General features: G+C 39.7%; 2 protein-coding genes across 2 annotated transcripts; one reads left to right on the forward strand and one right to left on the reverse strand.

The window, feature by feature from the left end:
• Nucleotides 1-5596: 5596 nt before the first annotated feature.
• GKN1 (gastrokine 1) lies at nt 5597-10758 on the reverse strand. The gene is made up of 6 exons (XM_075523814.1): nt 10696-10758; nt 10037-10090; nt 9527-9667; nt 9194-9304; nt 7072-7210; nt 5597-5851 (listed from the first exon to the last, which is right to left on the reverse strand). The coding sequence occupies exons 1-6, from the start codon at nt 10756-10758 to the stop codon at nt 5757-5759; spliced, it is 603 nt and encodes a 200-aa protein (XP_075379929.1). The 3' UTR covers nt 5597-5756.
• On the forward strand, nt 8584-26992 carry GKN2 (gastrokine 2). Its single transcript, XM_075523815.1, has 6 exons — nt 8584-8619; nt 23876-23929; nt 24474-24605; nt 25119-25229; nt 26031-26184; nt 26763-26992. Exons 3-6 carry the CDS (start codon nt 24519-24521, stop codon nt 26840-26842), a joined length of 432 nt encoding a protein of 143 aa, XP_075379930.1. The 5' UTR covers nt 8584-8619; nt 23876-23929; nt 24474-24518; the 3' UTR covers nt 26843-26992.
• The last annotated feature ends 908 nt before the right edge of the window (nt 26993-27900 follow it).

Genomic DNA, 27900 nt, shown 5'->3' on the forward strand with positions numbered 1-27900 from the left:
CTCCTCCAACTCTGTCCCCCATCCCACTGGGGGGGGGGGGGAGTGAGCAAGCGGCTGCGTGGTGCTTAGTTGCCAGCTGGGGCTAAACCACGACAGTATGCTAGGTAAGCAAAGAGGGTTTGGGGATTTTAAAGTTTCATATGGGTGCTCTGGAACAAATCTGTTTGTAGTTATGAAGCTTGAATTGCATATGTCATGGGGTTATGTATTGAGAGGTTTGTGTCTGTGTTTGAACATTGTACTGCCCTAAGGAAGGGGATGAGACTACTCCATGGATTTTTTTTGGTCTTTTAAAAGAAAACGAGCTGAATGGAGGATGTAAAAATAGGAAGGGTAGAAGAAAAGCTTCCTCTCTAGGGACCAGTGTGCTGCTTTTGAGCAACCTTGGAAAAGTACTAAGGGCTAGCTTCTGATCTGAGGTACAGCTAGGGCTTTACCACAGCCAGCTAAAGTATCTTCTTGTCACTAGCTTATAGCCTGTGTCTGCCTAAAGATTTAAAAGCAGACTGATAATCTCTTTCACTTGTTTCTGACTGGCCTTGAGATGAACAAATATGTAGAGTTTTAAAAACAAAAAAAAAGCTGTACCTCAGGAAAATAATGTTGGCCTGAAACTAGCAGAGGGAAAGGCAGGGGAATGGAGGAGGAGATCAGATTCTCTGTGTTGCTGTGGATTCAGGCTGACAGAAGGCCCAGGAAAAGTTGGGGAAAAGCCAAGGAATGAGGCATCAGATGAAGCTTAGAGCACTCTGAGATGGAGGGAGCTGCTGACAAAGTGAAACGCCATGCTTTGTGCTGTAACTCTGACTTTCTTCAGGGCTAGTCCTCTTCATATGCCTATCTTAAGAATGTGTCTTTTTGTTTATGAGTTGGTAATAGCAGCATCAACACTCTGAAAAAAGCAGCTCCATAATAGGAAGCTCATGTGAGAGACAGGAGGGGGTGTTGGAATTTCTGTCTGTCCCTCCCTCACTAAAAATGCTAGAAACAAAAATATCATGAGGACCATAGCTTTGTGTGAAAGACCTAACAGTTCTTAGAGAGACTGGGTGTGTTGTATTCTTTGTGTGAAAGAGACAGGAAGTAAGGTGTTTTAATTGCATATGTGGGTCAATGGTTAATTAAGCTCCAACAGATGCCCTTGGTGTGTGAATAGAATTTGCATATGTAAATGGCTGGGGGATGTGGTATCAGCAGGTTTTCTTGTTTTATCATCTACTCCCTTATATGTATCTGTGGGACCTTTTCTGAAAGTCACAGCTTGGAAGCAGCAGCAGCTGGTTCTGCCCATTTGTGGTAACAGCGGTGTTGCTGATGGGCGAGACATAGCACATGACAGCATCGTGTGGGTTTTGTGAGCACTCACTTGGGTGTCTTTGGGGGTGGTTTCCTTTGGCTCACAAATGTCTGACCTGTATGGTGGATAATGGCTTCTGTCAAGACCTCAAAATCATGTTCCCTAGTTTTCATGGCACTTCAGGAAGCTGTTACAGCAGTCTGCATGCATAATCGAGATGTCACGAATTGCCTGTGCTGACCAATGTTATTATCACAAATATATCATCCCTGAGCAGGAATTACTTCCCTGTCTTCAGTGTAGACATGTCCTGAAATTCAGCGTATTTTCGGATGGTGTAATTCAGCACAGTTCTGCTAGTATCAGCAGAGCTACACTGCCTTACGTGGTGGAGGACAACAGACTTCTCTGGGTACGAGTTGTGTGCCTTTACAGTTTAACTCTACAACATGTAACTCAAGGCTGACACCCAGTGGCCAAGGGTTTTTTCTTCCCTGGCTTGCTCTAATTTTTCAAGGGATCAAGAACTCCCTTGCCTCTTGCTTTTATTTGACTTTGCCCTGCTTTGATTTTATTTGCCTCTGCTGTAACATGCAAGGCTGTATTGCATTATTTTTCTGGTGATTAGAGTTCGTTCCACTAGCTTTTTTAACGAGGGCTGCTAAATCTGCATATGTATGTAACCCCTTCCTGAAGAGGAGTATTAGGCTAAGTATACAGATGAAAATATATTGCTTGTAATGTATTAAATAAAATAGGAGAAAATATGGTGTAGGGAGTAATTCTGCCATAATGTAACAAGGCCATGCGGTTGCTTTCCAAGTCTTGTTTTTTAATTCCTGCCTAGGAGCAGGGGGTGCAGTCAGACAAGCTGTTGCCCCCTTTGGTTAGTGCCGTAGGAAATAGGGTTGTGTAATAAGGCTATGCCCTTCTCAACAGCCTTCCCTCCTCTGCTTCCCTCCTCTGTTGCATGTATATTGCTTTTGTTTGCCTTTAACTATTTCCAAGCGTTTTGCCAGGGCTAGAGCATCCTTGCAGCACTTCTGCAAGTGGTGTTGGTTTTTACGTTCACTTATAGCTGGACAAAATTCAGCCCAGATGACTCAAAGGGGTGTCTATCATTAGTGGTATCTTTCTCTCTAACTGAATTTAGACAAAGATAATCAGCCTGGTTCCCACTGATACTGAGTTTGGAGGAAATGTTGAGGAAATCATTAGGGGCTTCTGGTTTTCATTTTTCTGAAAATTGGATGGCTGAGGTTGACCTCCCTTCTTAAATGAAAGCACTCAGTTAAAAGTATTTTCTAAGAACCTGAGTTTAAAAGTCTGAATGCTCTAATGAGCAAGTCCAAACTGCAGCACAGGTGTCTGGATTCTCAGTCCCCTGTGACTCACAAGAATGCAGACTCAGTGTTCTCCTTAGGAGTCTGTTCAATTTGATCAGATGTTTAGACAGTGGTAATTAACCCCTTGAAGACATTAAGGTGCATGAATCCTGAAACAATTAAGTCTAAGGTAACAAGGATTACCTAGAAACATGCATCTAACCTCGAGCAAGTGAACATGCAAACAGCACTGATGAAGCACTGTTTGTTTAAACGAATATTAGGACCTTCTGCAGTTTGGTTTCCACAGGTTTTAAGGCAAAAGGATAAGCACACATGCCCAGCAGGAGGGAGCAGAGCCGCATGGAATGGAAGATTCAGTTTTACTGACTACATTTCACATAATCCTCCAGCATTTAAAAATTAATCCTACCATGCTGTTGGATTTGCAGTAAATGACTCGCTCTTTTCAAAGTGCTGTAAACATGGAGACTGTGACCATTGATCTGTGAGGCAAGGTGTTGTATCTTAACTGACCCTGTTCTTCCTTGAAGATTTTCTTTGGAAGAGGCTAATTATACGGACAGGTGCTCCACACTGGAGTTTGGACTGGAGTGATAAATGGAAAACTTTTCCCTCTTCAGCCTGTGCTGTGTTGTCAAATTATCCTTCTCCTAATCAAGTTTGTAGATCTCCTTTGACTCAGTATTGTCTAGCGCCTTTATTACTGCACTTATTAGCACATCCTTTAGATTTTATGGGACAAGCTGCAGAACAGTATATGCAGGGTGTAGCTGTGGCTTTTTAAAAATCCCTTGCATATCAGAGCCTGGGAGATGTCTTTGTGGCCTCTCTGCTGTTAAATGTCACCTGCTGGACTGCAGTAATCTTCTGCAGTGCTGGAAGATGGTACGGGCTGGGAGATTTGTAGCGAGGCTGGTCTTGCTGTATTTGTTCTTCAGAATTCTCATCCCAGCAGTGTGGAGCAAATGCGTACATATGCTGTGGGGGTGTGCTGGCAGGCGCAGACTCTGGGCTGTGGGAACAAGACATGTAACAGCTCTGCTTGATAACAAGCAATAAAGTTTCTATTGAAGCATCAGGTTTATTTGAGGCCTTGTCTTAACTCTGTTTCTTCAGATCGCTTGTACTCTAGTTTTGCAATGAGCATCGCAGGTCTATTTGTTGCTGCTGAGAAGTTTCTTCAGTTTGTTAGGTGGCTGAAGTTTCCTTTTCTTTCACTCATGTATGTTTGGCATTAAAACGCACATACTATGACTAAAAAGTTTCATTCCAGTCCCTACTGGAAAGGGAGTTAATAGAGCAATGCCAATAAGAAGGCAAAGTAGGGCATGACAAGAGCTGAAAGATTTTGTTAGGATACTGTATAATGATTAAAAATAAGTGAAAATCCCTCTTAAACTTTGATTCTTGCCTCTTTCTGTCATACTTAGCCTCAGCCTGAGCAAAATGAGACCTGATGGTGCGTGAAGGAATTAAAAACTTGTGTAATACCAAAAAGGAAAGAGATTAGCAGCAACAAACTACTGTCTCTCTCTTTCTCCTCTGCTAGGACTGATGTGTGCTAATCCAGATAATTCAGATGCTTTTGCCTGAGATGTGTCTGAGTGAACTCTCTATCCTTTCAAACTGCTACAGAATAAAGCCTCTGGGAATCAGTGAGAGGGTAACAGAAACTGAGGGATGTTGTATAGCTGGCATTCTTCTTAAATACAGACTTGTATTCACCTGGATGACCCAGGGCATCCTGCCATTTTTGTCAGAACAGAGGAATACTCAGTCTTGATTTTAAAGTTTTGAGCAATAGAGACCTCGCCTTACTAAAGCTTTAGTGTTTAATGGCCCTCCTCTTTTATAAAAACTGTACTTTAATTGCCTTCTAAACTTTTCTGCTTTCAAATGCTTGGGATTGGCTTCTTACTCCCTAAAGTTTTGATTCTTCTCTATTGACAGTGGCTAGATCATGTAAGAAACTTGGGGTTGGGTGTTCACTGCAGGATCGGGGAGGGGAAAATTGTTGTTAGGTGACAACAGTCCAAGATAAATGCATCCTTCCAGTCCCCACTTGTTCAAAAAGAAAAGTTTTAACTTTTTGTAACAGCGAGCTTCATGCTGGGTCAAAGTAGACAGGGGATTGTTTGTCTTTAGCCTAGAGCTGACAAATTTGACGTAAACACTTTGTCAAATGCCCTCATTAATTCAGCAGAAACATTACTGTATTCCTAGCTTGATTCACATCACGTTTATACTACTGGAAGATTGGACATACAGAGAATCTGGGACTAGCTATCAGGAAAGTGCAAAGACTCTTTCTACATGTTCCTGGCAGCATAAACGGAATAAATCCTTCATCTCCCTTTACAGTGCCATTGCAGCATTAAGGAGGGAAAACGAAGCCTGCTTTTTTGCATCTTCAAGGCTGAGTTAGAGGTGTTTGGGAGAAGACAGCTGGGAATCTTGCACTGTCTTATGTGGATCAATAATTGTGTTTGCATCTTCAAAGTAAAGCTTCCTCCACCTGAGTGCTCAATGTGATGCCTCTAGCCAGTCCTTGCTATGCACTGGGAAAAATGGAGGACTCTATTTTAGGAACAGAACAACTGTGTAAATCCTAAAAATTAGACTCCCCTTCCTCTAAAAAAGGCAAATTTGTTGAGTCCTCCTTTTTTCTTTCCACCATTCATGCCACATGAATCAAGATTTTTTTAATGTGAGGCATCTTTCCCTGAGAAGGGAAAGGCAGGTCTTAACTCTGTATGCCTTATTTGTAATGTACATACTCTGATGCTTGCCCACCTCTGTGGGTGTGCCGTGTTAAGGGCAGGATTTTAAAAGAGCATTCTAAGGGCTCAAAAGGGGTGGAAGGGATGCAATCAAAATATTTTTCTGGATGTGTTCATAGATGATAAAGGGTATAGTAATGAGAAACTAGCCAGAGTTAATCCATGCTAAAGGTCTTTAATTGAAAGATATGGTCACCAATTGATCTGTTTCAGCATCCGAATCATCAAGAACGAAACTCTGGAAAGAGATGCCAGGGAAGAACAGCATCGGGGTTGGCTTTGTGCAGCAGCTACCAAGCATCTGTACTTGGTTCAAGAAAGGTAAGATTTTCAGATCTTGTTGTTGGCACGACAGTACCTAAGGTCCACAAGTTGCAGGACATCAAGTTTACTGCATGATTCTTGATTGTATACGTATTGGTTTCCTTTAAAAACAAGAAAAGAAAAAAAAATACCATGAGATAATACCTATGATGGTGTTAAGTGATCTGTGCATTCATTGGCAGCCCTTAACACCTGGCACATCGAACTCGCATTTTTAACCAAATTGAGCCATCTCAAGTATCAAAGCAATTATCAAAGCAAAGCAAGCAGCGAGTAGGTGGAAATGCTGCTATGTTGGAATGCAACATCCTATGCCTGACTTGTAGAGCATCTTTCTCATGACAGGGTTTGCAGACAATCAGCTTGCAGTAAGGCTCAGAATACTTTGGTGCTTCAGGATTAACTCCTTAGAGTAAAACTCAGTGCCTTTATAAATATTTAAAAAGAATTTCTTTTCTTCTCCGCAATACAAGAAATCCTATTGCAAGTGATCGAACTATGATTATGGCACCCACGGCAAGACAGTTGATTTATACTAGTCTCCACAGCAATAGCTGGCGTTCTACAACAGTGTATTTTGATTGCTCTGAGCGAGCAATGTTTTTAATAATTGCTGCAATAGAAATATTTTACATGTATGAGTGAAAGATTCTTTTGTAGTCACCAAACAAAACTGGATCTTTAAGTCAGAAATGAATGATCACAAAGACATGCTACTTAATATTCTTTTGGTTTTCCAGTACAGAGGGGCACTACTACACTCTATACTGTTAGTGTATATTACTGTGCATTATACGGTTATGCTAGTGCTAGTTAATAGGCCCTGTCAGGCTCTGACATTATTGGAGAATCCTCTGAAGTGTAGGTCCTTAAACTCCTAGGTGATGGGATCATTCCACCTCTGAAAAACCTACAGGGAATGAAGCAACTTGGCTTAGTATTGTGAAAGGTAAGCGTTTGGTGGGACTCCTTGGTAAAGTTATCAGCAATGTCTGTACTGAAGGATAGTGGTTGTTAGGACTACCCTTTTTCTTTACCTTGGCATTACAGATTAGGTCAATCTGCAAAATTCTTGGCCAAAATTTAAGCCACCTTAAACTTTACTAAAAGGAGTAGTAAGGGTTTGGATCAGATCCTTTATGGAGGTTGTGACTCAACACTGTTCCAGTCCTGATCTGCAGAGATACTGAATCCTTTCTGCAACTCCTGAGGTTCTTGATTTGTGTCCATCTCTAGTTGGAACAGCAGCATTTGTGTATTATTCCCCAAGGAAAAAACATGCCTGATTAGTTACAGACATAATTCATTTGCTTGCACTCACTGTAAACTTGACGAGTCATGTAGGTTCTGAGTCCTCTGCACATAATGGAGATGTCTCGTCCGTAAGAATTGAGGACACGGACAGGTCTCTCGATGATGTATGTGATCTCCCTTCCAACGTGTTCTTGACCCTGCAGGTACTAAACATCAAATGACATCATTCAGCAAGATCAGTGCCTTGATCCATGTAATGCTATGCATATTCCTATTTCTGGAATGATGAGTCAGTGCTTGGTGTTTTACTCGAAACTGTATTTAGTACAGTCTTTTAATCCACTGTGTGACTATGGGACCACTAGCAAGCATTGAAGATAGCTCCTATGGCAGATCTTTCTGAGGAAGTCAAGGTGGAGGGAGGCTAAAGAGAACTGGAAACTCAGTTAAACAGCTGAAAATAATGCAGTCAGGATTTTAACACAGACCTCCTACAAAAGTATTCCCTCAGTCACTTGCTAACCTCTCACCCTAGAGGGACTCAGGTTCGAACTTGGAAGCATGGAAGGAGAAGTCCATTCAGTCTTCTAAAACGGGAACCAAAGAGGGCAGTAGCAACACTTGGCAGATACATTTATACTAAAATTATTTGCAAGTAGTGTTTATGACCTCTTTGAGAACCCTGAGTGTTCTAGTGGGACAGTTTTTTCTGACCTGCTCCAGAGTGCTTTGTTTCAAATGAATTTCAAATATATTTTCCTACTCGAGCGCTTTGTTGTCTGGATGCCTGTATTTTCTCTCATGACCTAGGCTTCCTGCTGGTTTGTATCTCTCACTATTCAGCTACAGCCACAGGACTCCTGTTCTGGGTCATACAATTAATACGGAGGAAAGGCTGTTGAATATAGAGATGCTCTCTTATGCCCTAAAGGAAAATGGAGGTCTGAACAGTAGAATCTGCAAAGCAATGTTCCAAAATGAAAAATGCAATTTTGTATTGAAAGGACTCTGAACTATTTTTAGATACTGTTATCCAAAAGTAATTAATGCCATTGAAGGTTTCCTAATATAACCTGTTTCTTAGCAACCTGCAAACCTAAAGTTCCTCAGAGAAAATGTAGCTGGGGGGAGGGGAATTGAGGCACCTACTCTTTCTTTTGAAAAACCATCCCCATGGCAAATTCCCAAGCTGCATTACTGTTCAGAAAAACAATCCTGCCACTTGTGAAAATCTCGTCCTCTCAAGAAAGAAAAAGCACAGTTAAGAAACAGCTTGATGAACTCCAGGATAAAGACACACTTAGCAGGGATGACTAGGTTTGACATAGGCTTTCAAAATTATGGTGGAATTTTATCAAAGAGTTCCTGAAAGCCCACTCCAATATGCTTCCTTCTTGCGGGTAAGCAAGGAACTGAGATAAGCTTCAAGGGGCACAGAGATGCACCTTAGTACAAGCAAGCCTGGGACTATAGCTAGAGGGGAATGTTTTTGCTCAAGCCTGTACTTGGTAACTCTCCACCATTTCTTCCCCACCATGCTGCCTAGCCCTTTAAAGCCAGGATTTTTATAAGGACTCAGTTGTCAGACTTCAAGAGAAGCCAGTGTCTACAAAAGGTTAGTATGCTGAATGCTGAGATAATTTTTAAAATGTCTGTGCTAATTCTGTGGGCTGAACTCATGCTAATATGGTGCTTAGTTCTTTTGAAAAAGTTTTGAAAGCTTGAAACCTTATTTAACTTTGTTCCTCATTACTGGATTATTTGTTCTTCCTCAACTAGAGCTGCCTAAAAAAAGATATTTTTTTTTTTTAGCCTGCAAAGAATGTGAGATTATGAAGAGTACCATGCCAAAAATCTAAAAATCTCTAAACATGAAACAGTATTAAAAAGCGGTCAATCTAAATAATCTTTTAAAACATTATAAAAATAATTGATCTACAACATTGAAAAAACATGAAAACCCTCCACTGCAAGCATCTGAAACAGGGTATGCTAACTTTTCAAAGGCTTCAAATCATGTTAATGTAAAATGTCATCGAAATTGATACAACTTCATAATCAACGGTGTGATCTAAATGGCTTTTAAAGTAACTGTTGGTTTAAAAGCTTTTGAAAATAGCAATGTCTGGCACCAGTTTGCTTTGCGTTACTGTACAACTTTAGAAGTAACTACTCCTTTTTAAGCTTACCCTGTTCTCTTCGGCCAGTCTGGCAACTTCTTCAAAGCTAGGCATCTCCCTTCTGTTCATCACGGAAATGAAGCAAGCTCTCTCTGGCATCACTCTGCTTGCAATATAGCCCTGTAAAATAAAGTTATTGACAACTAGGAATTCAGTTCTTTGATTAATTAAGATTGGAATAAAGTCTGTATTAAAAACTATCTGCATTTATTACTTTTTTTACCCCAGAACTTGGAGACTCAAAATGTTCAGAATAATGAAACAAGTCCTGTATTTTGGTCAGCTTTATAGGAGCTAGTCTCCTTGTACATTTTCTGAAAAAGCATGCTCCTTGCCACCTACCGTATTGTAGTTCCAAATGGTTTTCCATGACCCATAGGCGCTCCTTTCCTCAACAGTTACCACACGCCATTGCCTATTGACGTTCAGAAACTGGTTGCCTCGAGCAGCGGTGAGTTGCTGGTCTATACCACTATTCTGAAACTAGAAAACAAAATTAAACAACACTTTTTAGACTTTCAAGTTAGTTGGTTATCTCCCCAAAGCTTTAGAAAATCATTGCTATAATAGAATAAATGCTGGCCCACAGGGAGCACCTTTAGTGACCACAGTATTTTCAAAGTGACAAAGAAAAGCCTGTGGCATTCTGGAGTAGCTGTAAGAATTCTTGTAATAGATTCAAGGAATAATTTCTGTCTCTTACAACAGTCATCTGGTGGCTTTAGAGTTTTATGCATGAAAAGTTTTAGATTCCTTTCGCCCAAAGGGATGGGGAAAGAAGCAAGGAAAACTCAAGAAGCAGGGAATATAGAAACAGCAGCAATGTATGTGTAACTTGGTCATGACACTCACGTTCTCAGCAAGGGCTGGAGTCAGCAAGAGTCCAAAAAGGACGGTAGTCAGAATCTGAAATGAAAATCGAGAACAGAAGTGTAACTGCAGGTCTGGTTGACAAATCTGGTCATGAGAATCCTAGTGCCTTTTTCCTAATCTGGTGTTTAAGTGTACTCCTTGGATCCTTTTTTGCTTTCATACTGGAATTACAATGGTCACCTAAAGCGAGTCATCCTTGCTTTACCCTAGAATAATGCAAACTAGACGCATAGATTCAGCTTTTAAAGTAACCTACTGAGGTTGCTTCTGAGACCTCTACAGTCATTTACAGATATCGTACAAGAATGAGGAGAAGGAATTTAAATTTCTTCTACTTAGGCATTACAAGAAAGTGGTTGATCCATTACTGCATTGCTCGTTTTGCAAAAGCGTTGACAAAAATGGACATGGATTAGGCTTCCTGTAGATTGAATAATGTATAGGTAAACCTTTAAAAAAATCCTTACCGCTTCATCTGATTAGGTTAATAGGGTCTGAGTTGCTCACTCTGGAGGAAAAGAATCTCCCCAGAGAATACCTTTTTGCTATAGACAGACATAGGCACTTCTGAGAGATAAAGGCAATGGTTTTGAATCAAAGTTTTAGTTTATAAGGAAAAAAACGCCATGCATACTTACAGTGAAGTTCATCTTGACTGCAGAGCTGATGCTAGTGCAGGTTGACTGAACAATGTGAACCATCCACCTTATATATGTTTTCAGAATTGGGTGTGGAACAGTCCAGTGTTAAAATAAAATTATTTTGTAATTTGTATCTCTATTTGCATGTCACTGAAATCTTTCCTGCTGTAACTACTTCATAAATATGGGGGTTGTACTTCTGCAAATTTTGACCTGCCAGAATCTGATAATTATCAGCTAAGAATCCATTTGCAGTGAAAAATTAAGTATGTTTTATAGTAGCTTTCTAACCTGTACTCTTACTTGTGACAATTCACATCAAACTTAAGACCAGAGATAGCCTAGGGTTTAAAAAAAGACAATGTAAGCAAGAGCCTTTGTACCTTCCAAAATGTACTGTATGTTACCATGTAACGATAGGGCCCACCAAAATATATGGCCCGAATACAACATTGCCACTGAAAATTGTTTTACAATAAATAGGCACTTCACGTTGATGTATGACATATATGTGCAAGTCTGTGGATGTATCTTATTTTAAGTGGCAACAATAATTTTTTTTTACCTTGCCTCAGCTTATTTTCTGTGGTGATGTAAATACTTATTGGAAGAGGTGACCATTCAGTTAGGGAGGGTTTTGCATACTTGGTTTTTGTGTCATGTTGCTCAGTTTCATTTCGTGTGCAACCCAAGCCTGTAGCAGGGAATCACTGTAAAGATGCCAAAATTACTTTTCAACTGGAATCCAGCACATTATTTTTAAAAAGAGGGGGTTTAATATATAAAAATCACTTCTAACCAGTCCTGCAAGTGCAGTATTAACTTAAATCTGGTCTCAGCTTCACTGAGTCGAGCCTGCAAGTCCAAAGGGACATTTTTTATACATACCGTTATGCCAAATGGTGGTTATATTCTTGGTTCTTTACAAGCAGCAGCACTTGTACCGATTTGTGTGAAAACCCCGTAGGTTTGTGCGCGGGCTCTGAGCGCAGACCGCACTCACCCTCGCCTGCTTGTGGCGTCGCTGGGGGGAGAAAAAACCCCGAAGAGAAACGTGGAGAAAACTCCCTAGGCAGCCCGACAGGAATTAACCCCTTGCTGAAGGAACAAAAGAGCTTGCTTTTGCTGAGGTGCAGGAGAACCGAGGCGGAGGGCAGAAGAGCAGACCCGAGGCGGCGTCGGGTGGGAGGGCTCTGGGGTGCTGCTGGGCGCCTGACGGGGAGAAGCATAAGGGTCGGGAAAAACGGCGGGAAAACCCTGCTGAGGCGGCGACGAGGGCCGGGGTGACCTTGGCAGGAGCAGCCCCAGCACATTTATGTCATTCTAGCTTTACTAATGTACAGTTGTTGAAGTATTTTTTTCCCGAAAGACTGTTGTTAGACCTGCTGTCAGTTCCTCAAATGAGGATATTTTGTTTTGTCTTTAAAAAAAAAAAATTCCCTCACAAATCAGGTTCTCTCGGCATCCCGAACTTGTATTAAAAATACATGAGGGTATTCAAATACATTTATTAGATTACATTATGGCTTTTTAATTATACTGAAGTCACACTTTTGAACTTTTTTCTGTCAATACAGTTTTTCAGGTTTTTTTAAATGTAAATGCAGTTGAATCTTCATATTCTGCTTGCTGTGGGATAAGAGAAAAACAGAGCAGTAGGATTTAGGATAGAATCCTGTCACTTTGTAATGTTGGTGTGGCATGCCGATGGGTGGCCCTCAGAATTTAAATTACAATTTTAATTAAATTAGGGAAGGTGAAGATCTGGTATTTTCCAGACAGCCGGAGTTACTCAAGTGATCGTTGTAGATCATGGAATTTGTGTTTAGTGATAAAGCTCAGGCCTCATCCTTGTTGAGAAGGATCTTTTCTTGCAAGGTAAGCAACTCCAATTTTCTGCACTGTTAAGAATGTCTATGTATTTCTGTACTTATATGGACATTTCGAGAGTCACAGTATTGATGTTTCTTCAGGTTCACTGGAGTCTTTGCTGTCATGTCTCTGCTTAGCAATCTCTTTTTGTCTTGTTCTCTTCCTGATCAGTTTAAACCTGAATCAATTTAAATTTGAATAATGAATGTTGTGAAATGTAATGGCATCCCAATTAGAGCAAGAAATCTGCCAGAATGTAATATTGCAGTTAAATTCCTACAGTCTGGAAGAAGCAAATACTTTGCTTTATTGGTTCAGTAGTGGTTCCCTGTCTTCTCTAAAGTTTTAATCGTTACTGTAGGACACACAGTTAATTTAAGCTTTTCATGGAATAAAAAAAGCTTGGAGATGTATTAAGCATCACGATGTGTAATAATGTAGTAAAAATGGGAATCTATGTGCATGAAGTTAAAGTAGTTTTGCGAGAAGCTGGACCTTGTTGCTAATGTTTTGTGCCCTCTAGTTGAAATTTTGGCCTTAAATGAGATGGTATTGGAGCAAGCGTCATCCCTTGCTGGAAGCATCCGTGCCCTGGTATTCCCTGCCAAGGGGACTGTGGACTCTCCGGTTTGAGCCCGGTAGAGGGTACCCCTATTTCCCTGCAAGGCTGCTGCCTTCTTGGCACACAGGGCTGTGACAGCCGGGGGGCTGTGTGAGGCTGTGCTGTGCCATAGGCCCTGCTCAGGTCAGATCCTTGCTGCCTTGGGGGACTTTCAGTCATCAGCTAGTACAGAGTCTGGCCCATAGTCTTGAAGGGCTCGAAGGCCCCCAGAAAGACATTTCCCAGTGACATGCGATTGGATAAGTGAAGAGCGCTGTTGCCTGTTTTATTGCAGGGAAAATGCAGTGTAAAGTTGGAAAAGGAGAGGAGATTCTCTCCAGAAACTCCCAGGGAAGTCGGGCAGGAACTTTAAATACTGCAACCATATGGTTGCTTTTCTTTGGAGGTGCCAACATATTTTTGGGTGCAGTTTTGCTTTGGTTTTAGTATCAGTTAACTATTCAAGACCCCAAAAACATTCTCCTGAACAGAACAGGCTGCTGCATCCTTTATTTAGAGTAACCCTTGACTGTTCCTGAATGGGTGAAGTGTCTCTTAGAGTAACTCCTTTCAAACTCCAACAAAAGGGCCTCTGAGCAAGGCGGGAAGGTGAAGATCTGGTATTTTCCAGACCGACTGACTTACTGAAGTGATCGTTTTAGATGAAGAAACTAGTCCCAGCCATTTTGCCTCAGTTTTGGCCTAACTATAATTTGATTTTTGTCAAATTTCCAACCGCACTTTTAATTGGTTAGGGTATGCTTTTTTGCATCCTGTGTTAAACATTTATCAAACATTGTTAAGTAACATCTGTATTCAACTCCAAATTGCATTTAATACCCTTACTAATTCTTGCAGCTTGATTTCTGGGTTGATCAGAGCAATAGTGCATCTGTATATTTGTAATTTGCCATATTGCATTGCAATGCTTATTTTTAAAATAAAACATTGTAATACTTAGTATGTTAATAAGAAGTTAAAATAAAAATAACTCTATTTCTATAAATATGGACTTCAGATCATACTGTCTTAAAAATTATTATGCAGTAGGTACAGCACCATTTGCTTTTAGTAGTGATGAATAATTGCTTAAGGCAGCATGTGAAATCTCACTGGGAAATTGTACAGGATGGAGTTTGAATGTCAAAGCTGGGATTTTGCTAGAATACTAGTTTAGCAACTTGTCTTTGGAATTGCTTCCACTTTTCTAAAGGATTAGCAAAAACACGGTGCAGACCAATGTAGGCTGATGATAAATTTTACTGAGACATGATACCCTCCACACAGAGCAGAAGAGACTGATAAATGATTGAAAATGTGATCAAGAGAAGATTATAAAGGAGAAAAATCTTGTTTGTGGGTACACAGTCCTATGAATTTTCTTCCTCAAAACTTTGCCAGGAATAATTAATCACAGGGATAGATGAGCAGTTCATCATTCTTAACTTTCAAACATGAAACATCTTGCTTTAAGAAGTTTGATCCTGAAAGAAAAGGAAAAACTGATTAGATTTGGACTGAGAAAATAAGAGAAAAATGTAGCAGAAATTCTTCCAACATTATGTTGGAAATGTACTGGGAAATGCCATTTAAAAATTGAGCTGCATCCTTCTAAACTTATGCTACAAGCAACTGTTAGTGCAATCTTCTTAGACAAATCTAAGCTGCAAAGTGGGTTTTGAATCTCCAAATAGTGCTGTGGCAGGACCAGTGGTAGCTAGGTATTGTATATGCATGAAGTTGCCTAAAAAATTCAGACTTGTCAGCAGCTGGAGCCCAAAAGCTTCCTGAGAAAGCCTGGTCTCTAAGTTGTATGCAGAAGAGTGACAGACCTGCTTTTTTATCTTGTGTATGCATTCACTGATTTATAAATAAGTTAAAGAAAACCACAGGATTTCAGTAATTAACTTGCTCATCTTCACGTAAATCTTTTTCATCCTTATTCGTAATCTGGTTAATTTTTATTTTGGTATACAAACCACTGTTAGTATACTCACCAGCAGCTGGGTAAGCAAGGTAAGAGGGGATTCCTCTGCACAGAGCTCGAATGCGTTTTCCATATGGGCGCAAGCTTTGGAGTCTGTTGTTTGAGATAATGAAGCGAGTTTCTGTGGGTGGAAGTTGGTAAGGAGTAGCTCCCTGAGCATGAAAGAAACAAACCCAGAAAACAGTGTTTAGAAAAACCAAAAATGGTGTTCGGAATCTGTATGCACATCTTTGATAATGGAGAAGGGGTTATTCAAGTGCAATGCAACTTTTGAAAGACTAGACTTTCCGAGGGACTCAGCCCCGCTGAGAAATTTGTCTTCAGTTCTTGGAATCTTTTCTCCTCTTTGTGGGTAGGGAGTGAGTACTTTTCACAGGCAATTGATTTCTCACTACTTTCATTCACCATCTTACCTCGTGTCCTTGAGGTGGTGCAGGAAACGGTTTATCAAGTAAAAACCTCTTGTCCATTTTGGAGATGATGCAAGTGTGTTTTGAAAATACCTTGGTTGCAACATAGCCCTATTAAAATAAAAAAAAGCTTTTTGTTGCAAACAATATACAGTGAAAGATAAGTGGATTGCCAGATAGAAGTACTGGTTTAAAAAAAGGCTTTATACAGTACAAACAACCATAGGGAAGGAAAATATTGTTTTTTCAATTCTATTGTCTAGGTAAATGTGTCATGGAGGCTGATAAGGGACTTTGGTAAAACGTAAAGTAAACTACCTTCTCCAGTAATGCCATGTGTATGATAAGTTATACTGAAGTCAGGTGAAGGAGTTCGCTGGTGAAAACATCAGTGCAGCATACAGTACAGCAGATACAATAAAATGGTTAGATGAGAATGTTTTTAAGCATCTCCTCTAAAAGCTTGTTAAGTTTTATTGAGGCTAAGGAGTTTTTCAAAAACCTTTTGGTTATTTTCCATTTTTTTGAGCCATGGTGGCAGCCACTTACAGTCTTGATGTCCCAGACAGATTTCCAGGCCTTGGAGCCCTCCCTTGAGTTGGTGCTGACCCCAGTGTCAGTGAGAGAGTCGTGTGAGATTTCACTGTGGTGCTCCTTAGGGTATTTGTTGCCGTTCTGATTTTTGAAAAAGATTAAACGAGGTAACAATTTAGGTTTGTGGGTTCCCAGTAGTCTTTCAATCAATAAAGCAATAGCTCTAGTAACCATGCTTTGGAAAATTGTTGCTCTTGGAGATCAGGTTAAAGGGGAGATAATTTCTGGCCTTAGAGGGGAGGCTAGGAAGCCATTAGTACTGTTGTGTCAAACCTTACATTCAGGCTTTATCTAGCCCTGGGTTTCATGTGTAGGATGCATCCACCTTACAAAGACAGACAATCTTTAACATTAGTGCTCTATCCCCACCCCCCCCATGCCTATTAGACCAGGTGGAAAATAAGACATTGTTTCATTTAAACACTGGAGAATTTCCTTTAAAGTTAAACACTAAGCTGGATATTCAGAGTCAAACTTGCAAGAAAAATTTCTAGGAAAAGTAAAATAATTCCTTACTGTTCTCTCCTCAGCAGGAACTTTCAGGCAGAGTTGTTTACAGTATTTCACTGTATTTTGTGGTCAGATCCTTCAGGGTAATATTTGTTTCTCTCCACACAATTATTTTCACAGTGTTTACACTAATCTCAAGACAGACTGTTGATTTCATATCTAGCAACTGTCTTTTTCCCTTGATATATCAAGCACTGAAATCTTTTCTTTGGTATTAAAAAAAATGCAGTTTCTTGCTAAGTATCAGACTTTAAAATACAGCTTTATTTTCAGAAACTCATTTTTCAGAGGCTATAGGTAAAGACCACTAGTCCTTATGGCAACAGTGTATAATTGCATGTAGCTCTATACTTACCCTGTTAGCAAGAGCTGGAGCCAGGAAAACTCCAAGAAGAGAAGCAATCACAATCTGAAATGAACATTTGCGATTCACAACGTTTTAACATTGTGACTGCTTATCTTGCATCAAGTTATTTGTTGTCTTAAAATAATTTTGACTTCCTGCTTAACTTGGTGTACATGCTGAGCCCTTTTCTGAAGTGGGGTCTAGCTGAAGAGTATTTAAATATGCAGAAGAATTTTTTTTGTTAATGAGCTGACATCAGATCATCAATTTATATAAATTACTCTTAACCTCAGCAGTATACTTTGCACGGGTAAGAAGATCATTTAAACACAGTGGGTTTTAAAATATGTCCAGCCCCAGTTCAGTAAACTCCTTGGAAAAAGGTGGTCTGAAATATTTTGTTTAAAAGAGTGAACTTCTCACCCAGAGCTTTTGATTTCAGACATGGAGCAGATCCATGCAACATCCATGTGCATGTGCAGCTATTGTGAAGAGGTTGGAATATGGGTGCACAGTACAGCTCTGTACTTGGAATGCAGCAGAAATGGGACTTGAGCACCCTCATAGTAAATCTCATGCCTCTGAATACAGGCTTACAGTATAAGGGTAGGCACAATCATTTTTGTTCAGAAAAATATAATGTTAAACACTTTGTTACCCCTTTATAAAAGAATTTAGTTTCAGTGACTCACATGCTTGTTGTTGCTCAGATTTCTCTAGGGTAAAAACTACTGCTGATTTTTTTTTTTTTTTTTAGTTTTAATATTGTTACCATAAATTCTTTTGTAATAATAATTATTATGAACAATTGTTCTCTTGGAGACAATCCCTCTAATATTGAATTGGTCATAAATGTCATCTACTTCAAAGGAGCATTTTTAGAGAAAGATCCAAGTGTGACTCAGAGTATTTAGCACTAACATTTTGGAATTTATCCTGCAACAATTTCAGGCTGCTGCAAATACCCCTGCTTCACAATCATGCCCTTGAAGTCTTTCATGTCTCGTGGCTCTTCTCCTACGCTCTCCTCAGACAGCTGTGCCATAACTTTATATAACTTGCTGAGACCGTTGACTTGCATCTGAGCTGTGAATGAGAGAATATTGCCCTTTCAACATTTTACATGTGCGTCTCGCCCTTGTAACAGAGCACTTCTCTCTTTCACATATGGAGTGAAGTCACTGCCAAAAGTGAAATTTCACCCATGCAGTCCTGACCCATTTGGCATTTTCACTCTAATCCCTGCATAAATCAGTAATAGTTTGCTAGGCACCAAGAAGGACTCAAAATAATTTTAAAATGTCCAGCCTTAACAGTTTTATGAGAAAGTGATACATATACTTACAGTGAACTTCATTTTAATGGTAGGCGAGGCAAGATCTGCTGCTAACTGATGTGTACTCTTACTTTTTATACAGTAATATCCCAAAGTTAAATCTTAAAATGGGTTTACCTTATTGGCATGTGCCCTGTGTTCACAGAATGGTGACAGGTTTCCTGGGGAAGTGCTCTGATAAGAGGAGGCTTTGATAGCAGCCTGACTGAATTCATTACGTACAGGAAGATGAAAGAAAACTTGTCGTGGCAAGTTCAATGTATTTTATAGTAACTTTTAAATGAGAAAAAAAATCAGAACAGATGCCTAATAAAATTTGTAGTGATGCTTTGTGCCTACGTGGCAAAGGACTCAGCCTGAGATTTTATCCATAGCTGATATTATCTTTTAAATCAATGGAGGTGGTGATCTTGCTATGTTAAAAATGTTAAGTCGATCCCTGGAAATCATGAGGTTGGTTCTAAATCATAGAAATTACTGAGTTCTTTTATTAACCTTCCTTTCTGAGCTTGTTCAGTTAGGATCTGCTTTCCAGTCTTCAGGCATGGCCCCTGTATCTTCACAGAGCCTCGTCATCAAAGTAGTACCTGATTATGGACTAAGGGCTCATTCTAGAAAGGGATCATAGACTGGAGGTAACATAAAATGAGTAACTGAGGAGCAGTAACAATGGGCATCTTATGTCAACTATTATTTAGAAAGTAGATTTCAATATTTCTCTGCATGTGATAATTATATACAGAGCCACGGCATAAGAGCTTATTTGCCTTTTTTGTTGCAGAAACTTTGCAAAATGTTTAGTTTTTTAATTGGCCAGTACAAATGTTCAAGTCTCTTTGTGCAGGAATATTGTCCATAGCTGTTTAATAAACTGAGATATATATATATAGCCTCAGATAATTTGGATTTGTTTCTTAGCTGTGCCTGCTACAGAAGCAGCACTTTCAGAGGTGCTCATTTACATACTCCAAAAGTGCTTCTTATTTAAGAGCAGCTCTGTCAGTCCCTCTGTATGCTAATTGTGCACTTTACTGTACAGGTTTGTGCACTTAAGTTTCCTTTTTGTTGCCAGAATGGCATGATGGAGACTCAGTGTGATTATAAACTAATGTCTCCAAACTAAGTTCTCCACTGTCATCAATTGCTGAGGATCATTGTTGTAGCTGATATTGGAAAAGCCAGGGAATCTTACTTTAGCTGAGAAGTTGAGGCCCAACTATCATTTACACCCGTCAGGGCCACACTGTCATTCTGCTACTAACTGATGCCTTGCTCGGACTACACGAGTGCAGAGGAGGTGTAGCAGTCTGCCTGCACTGTGAGCGGAGAGCTCTGGTTTTCATCTGTTTTGCACCCACTTTGCAATTTGCATGAGGTGTAAAATATGGTGAATGAAAGTAATAAATTACTAAGGGAAAAGATTTACAGTTCTTCTAATCAGACTGATTTGTGGATGCCAAATGGAGACAGGTATGTCCTTAGCCTCCAAGATCCAAAATACACATAAAAGTCTCATTTTGTATGTCACAAAATCCTCTCATAGTCTCTGGAAATTTAATTAATTGACTAGTTCTCAAGAAAGGCATTGAGAAACTGAACTGTATAATGCTAATCCCTGCGGTGTCGTTAGCAATGAGTTGGACAGCAGTTTTGTCCATTTCTTCCAACAACCATAGCCAAATTGGCCATTACAGTAATGCATCACACTTGGAAGCATGAATCTCCAAATCTTCCATCAACTTCTGATTACTTGAGTGGTTTGTATGGCAAACACACACAGCTAGAGCATTTGACATGAAGAATAGCTTACGAAACTAATTACAATAGTAGAAGCCAGGAAAAAGGGCAGGCAGGAGTGCTTTTAGTGTATAAGACTCTGTTCTTTTTCCAGTACAAGCTTGTGTCTGTCTCCTTTTTAAAGCTCTGCTCAAGGCATTCCATTTCTGTACTAAATTCTTGTACCACTGTGCAGCAAACTCCCAAGGCAAGAACCGTTCCAGTTTTAACCCTATTCTCAAATTAGTGTTTCATCTTGTGCACACTTACATTTTCACATGGTTTTTGATGCCTTACTGTCTAGCAAGAATAAAACTGCTGAAATTATTTCTGGATTCATCCTTGAAGCTTGAATTATTTTTTTTTAACCACTGAATGTGATTAAATCTACTTGACCTGTCCTTATGCAACCCAGATTTTTCTAGACTGTGTCACCTGGTCTTTATCTAGTGTGTGGTGTGCCCAGCCAAATGCAAATGGAAGCATACAGAATTTTACTGATTTTTTTTTTTGAGGTGTTGCTTCATTCTTTACTTTTATCCCACTACCTGCTCACACACTGATAAAGTAAATATTTATGAAAAGTACCTGAAAAAACCCCCCATGAGTCACCCAGGAGAGTTTGTGATAGTATAATCTCACCTTAACTTGATTGAATCCATCTCCCTTATGTGTTAAAATTCCTGTTTGGTAATCAGACTTGAACTGAAATTGTACAATTAATCTTTTCATTTGATGTTCAAGGTTCTTTTGTTTAAATGAATTTTAGTGGATGGCAGCACCAAATAATGGGTCAAATTCTTCTGGCAATTTTACTTACGTAGATTAAGAGTAATTCTGTAGCTTAATCGTGTTTCGTCAGGGTAAATTAGAATGTATTTGAAAATCTTTGACCTTATGAAAGTAACAGAGAAATTAAGTTTCCTGTGACAATCAATCTTGCTGTGTCGTAACAAGTTATTACTTGTTCTGAACGTTACTCAAATTTCATTTTCTGTTGACTTCCCTGATATGACCAATCTGACTGCAAGTGTAACAGTTGAGGAAAAAGTGATTTTATTTGGGGAAAAGTTGGAGAGTCTTCACTTAGATCAAAAGTATCAAAAGCAAGAAGACTGCTTTGAGAATGTGGGCATCATTGTGAAATTTCATGTTCACCAAGGGGTTCTGAGTCATGGCTTCCTAAGCTAAACCTCGCTCTGCCTGAGGACTGGCGAAAGTGAAATTAGAGTACGTTATAGCCCTTCTTATGCAGCTCTTATTCTTCAGTTACTTAATATAGAAGGGTGCTTAGAGAACTCTGGCGTAGTCATGGGTAGTCTTGCTTCCGAGTGCATGCATGCTAATTTCAGGTGTATTACTGGGAGATGTGTGACTAACTGTGGGGAAAAAGTCTTCGAAAAGCAATTGGAATAGAAAAGATATACTTTCCTGTTGGAAGTATATCTAGGCTTTGCCTGAGACAACTAGGGCTATGTTCTCTCTTGCAATAATGTTAATTAGTCATATGCTTTTTAGAAATTAATCTTTAATTTTTGGCCTTGTCTGATCGGATCAGCAAAATGCAGTCAGTCCAATGTAAGGTGACAATCATGAGGTGGTGGCTATTGTTGTAATTCTCCTTCGCTCCATAACTGTCAATTTCACACGTTGCTCTGCTCTTACTTGTGCTGAAGCATGTCGATGCTTAAGAAAGCAGAAGCTCATGCTTCTTGAATGTTTTTTCGAAAGAAATGAGTATATGAAGACATAATGACTAATGGAAGGTTAATTTAAGCTTTAGTTTAAAAGCATTTAAAACTTACTAAAGCTTTTTGTTTTAGCTTGTGGTGCCTGGACCCTGACAGATTCCTGCTATGAAAGGCTTATTTGACTGCTGAAAGCTACTCTGAGTATTTCTGACATATCTGTAATCTTAGAAACAAAGAATCTTTTGAGGAGAAGGGACAGAGCCAGCTTTCAAGAGGAGGGTAACATTAATCTAATCTAATTATTCTAATCTAACGGTGCTTGTCACAATTTGATATCTGTTTATATGTATTCTGATATAGTGCTTAGCAGCACAGCTTTGTTACACTTGAGATAACATTTTCTGTGCTGAGTTAGGTGGACTAAAGCAAGTGCATGCAATTTCCTTTTTTTTTTTTTTTTTTCATTGAGGCCTGTTTGCTGAGAGAAATTCCCATATAATCTTTAACCTTTTGTCCAATAACTGAGATTACAGAAATGTGTTGGCTATTAGGTGGAGTTCTCATTTTATTAGAAGGGAATAGGCCTCAATTATGACTTTCTAGTAGAAAGTAGAGTGTGATTCGTCAAGGTTCTGGCACTGTCTGACATAGAGTCACAGATGAGGAGGAGTCTAGGCGAGGTCATAGTCATAGCAGAATACTTTTCATGGCAATATCATACAGTCACTGACATTTTCATAAAATACAGAAAACAGTGGTAGCATTAAAGGAGGAATCCCCATCCTTTGTGACCTTGTGTGAACCACACATCCTCTGAAGTTTCATGTCACTCAGTCGTATGCTGAGGAGGCCAGAAGTTACCCAGATTGCCTTGGGAAGCACAGTTGTTACTCCTAATTATGCCACTAATTTCAATGCATGTGTTGTATACATCATGGTGACTGATGAAAAATGAGTAGCACTTCTTGTTAAGAGTTCATGCATATATTAGATGGAAGAAATGGCTGAAGGATTGGTCTGTTCAGTGACATAGGCATTTCTTTCCAGGATTTGTCTGCAGACTATCAGGCTGTTAGGGATGATGTTTCAGATGACAAAATGCAGTTTGTATGAATGAATAGCACAGTTATTCCTGATGCCATTTGATTCTGGACAATATCCTGTTAAATATTTAAAAAATGGGACCAGCAAGAGTGGGAACTCCTCTAAAGTTTAAACCAGTAAATAATGGCCATTTGTACAATGATTGATTTTACAAAAGCTGACTTATTGAGTGCTTTTAACATATTGGGGTCAGGTTATCTGTGCCAACCCAAAATTCAGATATGAGGCTTACCACAGTGTGGCATGTAGATATGGACTTGAGTCATGAAGAAAAGTTCTGTCAAGTGTTTCCCACACCTCCAGCAAGGTATAAAAGTTGAAGGTCTCTGGGATTTTCTTGCATTCTTACTTTCTGCAGCCTCTTGTTCCTACCTGAAAGAAAAATGAACGGATTTGTGAGTATATCCATTTTTGTTGAACTTATAATATAAAAAGTTCCTTATTTTTAAAAACAAAAGGATAGAGAAGATGATGCTCAAGTAAGTGGTACAGTACTGGGACTAATATGATCTGTGTATTGTTTCTTTGGGTTCTTCAGTGGGAAACTTGCATTTCTTGGGTGTACAGTAATCCCCTTGGAGTCAGTGGAAGCATCATTTGAGCAGAGAGTGCAGAACTTGATTACAATTCAGAAAGGGTATTTAGTTATCATTTAATAATTACGGTTGTAGAGGCAAATCAAAAAGTAACATGGCATTAAGGAGAGACTTTTGAAAAATACAAAAAATGTAATGGGTAAGTTATCATTCTGCTTTTTCACTTACAGGCAAAAGAGCCTAATAGCAAGAATTTTACAATGAAGAATTGTAATTGTTTCAACTAATACGTGTTAAGTGGTTAATTTTTCAAACTGATGCTACAGGTGCTTCCCTCAATTCATTAACTGGGTTTTTTTATGGCACTGCCTGGTGTTTCTGTCGAGTGAGAGAGAATGCTTATTCCTTTCACAGGCTGCAGTTCTCGTTTTGCTGGGAGTCTTTTGGACTCGGACTTCTGCATTGGACGTGAGTAGACTGATAAGCCTTCTAGTGCATGTACTCACTTAAAATGTATTCGATCCCTGGGCAGGGGGCAAATATAATAGGAAGAAAAGCACAGGAGAAACTAACAAGATGCTTATTGCCAAGTGTAGAGAAAAATAGCATTTGCCAAAGGTGACAATCATATAAGCCAAAGAGGCAGTTCTCTGGAGGAGCATAGTAACAAGAAATTTGGGAGGGCATAGGTCCCCTTCTCTCAAGCTAAAATTTGGAGACTGTTGCAGTCTCCTGCCAGTCCCTGCTGCCACACATACTGACTGGGAGGCTCCATGTTGTTTTTCCTTAGCCTGCAGTGAGGGCCTGTCCCCTCCTTTCTCACCCTGACGCACTCTTGCGTAATTAATCTCCACCTCAAGGGCCTCCTGAGACTGCTAGAGGGTTGTTAAGGGATTTAGTATTTACATAAAGCAATCATACTTGTTTCTTTGAGAGAAAGCATTTGTTTATATTGCACCTTTTAAAGGTGCAAACCAGATGATGAACAATGATTTTGTGTTTTTTACCAAAGACCTTTGTCCTGCGTGATCCTGATGATGACTATGTCACTGGAACTATGACTGTCCACAATGAGCACCAAATTGCTGAAGTTCATGTCCGTTCTGGCTTGTACTCCTCTGATAGCATTTTTGACTACGCACGCGTAAGTAAATCTAAGAATCTGCCTAGACTTAATCTCTAAGGAAGTTTATAAACTCAGAAATTATTTTAGTGTATTCTCACCGTAAGTTGTCCTGAAACACTGTTTCTTTGAAGACTCCCATCACCTTTCCTCCTCTTAGGCCACCTCTTTGTTTCACCCATATGATGGTGCAGTTTAAAAGACTTGTCATGAAACCTGTGGTGGCAGTTCATGAAAGTGAGAAGAATGTTACTGACCTCAATGAGGTCAGAGTTGAGAATGGGCTGCCATCACTCATGTATAGCAAGAGCAGCAGAAGTCTGTCAGAAAAGATGCTTCTGCTCTTACGGACAGACATTAGCATGGGCAGGCTGCTTCCATTCCCCAAAGGTGACAGTGTAAATGCAGAATCATTCCACAGTAGTAGCCTGTGTAGCCACTTCGTGTTTCTTCTAGATTGTCCTAAAGAGTATCAACTAATATTAGTGGTAGCCATTTTTAATTAATAAACTATAATTTCTTTTTTAATCACAGGGGTATGTTGCAACAAGGTTACTTTCACGAAGAGCCTGCTTTATCATGAAAATCAATAGGGAATACATCCCAAACCTGCAAGATATGGGACGCCTGGCTTTTGAGAGAAAGGTGACTTTGTAGCGAAACCTGTATTGTATACAAGAAAGGCTACTGTATGAGAGTTGTGTGATGTGATGGGAACCCTCCATTCTGCCTTTAAGAACAGCTGTTCTTAGGAATGTCTTTTACTGTGTTAGCAATGATGAAGCACATCTGACAACACGGAACTTCAAGGGAATATCATCTAGAACATTATTTTAAGTTAATGAGCAATCATGGCCCACCCTGCGGTTTTATAGTGGATTGTCATTGTGACTAGTACTGTAAGATCCTGTGTCCTTGGAGGTAGTGTAATTTGGCTGGTTTGGGGTGATTGCAGTATGAGTTTGGCCAGGCTTTTCCTTTTTTTATTGTCTTGCTGATATTTTGATCTTGACATAACTTGAAATAACTTTGCAGAACAGACTTTAGAAATCAATTTTACTTTGACCAGAGTTTGACTTTCTTATTCAGGCAAAGGTTTCATGAAGGTGACTGGAAGTATTGCCTGGAGATGAACTTGAGTCCTGGCCCATTTTATGACAGCCTAAGAGTAGTGCATTTACAGCAAAACTTACTGCCAGTTAACATAAGTTATTGTGATAGTAACACAGCTCAATTTTGCTATGTTGACAGAACTAGTATCCAGTGAACTTTGTTTCTGAATAGATTGAAAATATGTATTTTCTTTAAAAGCACGTAGCTTCTTTAGCTAATGCTTTGTGTGAGGCAAAGGAAGGTGACTTTAGATTTGGGGATTTTCTCAAAGGGTGTCCTAGCAGAATGAAACCAAAGCTACATTACTGATGATGTCTAACATGTTCTTTTTAGACTATGAAGACAATGTACTCTCCAAATAATGTGTGGGTACAGTTTCGATCTGGCCGTTCCATGTTTGGGACTATGAAAGACTGGCTTCTCTATGGTAAACCCATTGAACAACTCTGCAGAGGTCTGCCTCTCTACCAGCTTGCAGATAGTCAACGTAAGTTGCAAGATCAGAACATTATGCTTCTGTTACAGTGCGTAAGCACCTTTCTATCCTTTAAACCTAAGTTCACGTGGTACCTTTGAGGCAGGAACATACTGCCCTGTTTTAGAGAGGAGGAGTAAACTACCTAGCAGGATTGAAAGGGTAAGGCTCTGGGATGCTTTGGAAAAATCTGGTAAAGCACTGTGTTTCATCATTAGGCATCTAAATATCTGGAACAACTGTTCCAAAGTGGTTTGCCTGGTGTCAGAGGAAGCCACTGTGTAGCAGCTGTACCCGACTTACTCCCCAATGATACAATGGTCCCACAAGGCATCTACTGTATGCCAGCATGCTACCTGTTGCATGTGGGTTATGGAAAAGGAGGAGCACAAAGGTGATTTAAAGCCATATGGACATTTCCTCCCTTTGAGTTACACCGTCAAAGTTTTACACAGTATCCATTGAGACCAAGAGGAGCCTCCAATAGGACCGTAATTGGGGATTTGAAATTTGTGTATTTAACAGAATTTTCTTTGCTGGATACAGGGATCTTGTCACAGATAATATCTTCATTTTCTTGTTTCTTTTAGCACTAGCCAATGCCGATGACTGTGACAATGCAGGAATTCCAAGCATTTTGAACTTGAAAATTTGTGAACGAGATGATTAGGCTGGATCTTCACAATTCTGCTGCATGGAAACAGCTTGTTTCTTTGCATGCTTTTGTGATGGTAGCCATGTTCTCCAACTGGAACAAAACTCGTTGTTAGACTCAACTTGCCTATCCAAAGCTTTAAGTGCAACAAACCTATGATATATAAATAAAGATAATGCAGTAATTAAAATTCTTTGTCTTTTTTTTTTTAATTTCATCCAAAAGCAGAACAGAAATAAAGGGCGCCTTGCTAGTTTTCCTACTGAAGGGATACATTTCCCTTTGGTGCATTCCCATGCTCAGGCTGCAACATGACCTAGGCATTGCTACATGCTTCACACCAATGAAGAAACAGTAACAGAACAGTTTTTTTCTGTGGAGAACTTCCCTTTGGCATCAGCCCCCAGCCTCTTCAGGTGCTGACTCACCTGATACATGATTGCTGGAGGGAGGGAGAAAAGAGATGAATGGATAGATAATGGGAGGGAACAGATCTATGTTACCAACACTTGCAAAGACGCTTGAATTCTGCAAGGCCAGTGAAATTTTGTAGCAATTGGAATAGGTCCGATGGGTCAGAGAGCCTTTTGTTCTGGGCATTTTTCAAACCTGGATAGAGGAGACTGTCCCAATCCTAAAAAGTGCGTAACCCAGAATAAAAGTATCCTTTTGGAGAATGCCAGTGTAAAAAGAGCTGTGACCATTTGCTGACTGCCCCATGTATGCTGGAGAGTAGTTTGTGTCAGGAGCTGATTAAAATACAAGATGAGGTAGCATTGGTGCTGCCTGCCTGCCTGCCTGCTCTTCTGGTAGATCTCAGTGAATGGTTGAATTCACACATCCTTTCCATCAGTGCTTGGAAGGAGTGTGTATTTTGGGGCTGAAGACTAAATGTTTACTGTTTATTGGAGCCTTGAATGGCTGCCAGAGGGCAAAGCAATCCTTTGGAGACTAGGAAACTGGCCCCAGGTCTGCAACTTGTTATTTTCAAATCAGACTCCTGGTCAAATCATCTGCTATTTATTAAAAGAATGTTTTATCATATGGTGAAACTGGTCTTTTAGATTAATTGT

The sequence above is a fragment of the Mycteria americana genome, chromosome 23, assembly GCF_035582795.1.
Source record: "Mycteria americana isolate JAX WOST 10 ecotype Jacksonville Zoo and Gardens chromosome 23, USCA_MyAme_1.0, whole genome shotgun sequence".
NCBI classification, from domain to species: Eukaryota; Metazoa; Chordata; class Aves; order Ciconiiformes; family Ciconiidae; genus Mycteria; species Mycteria americana.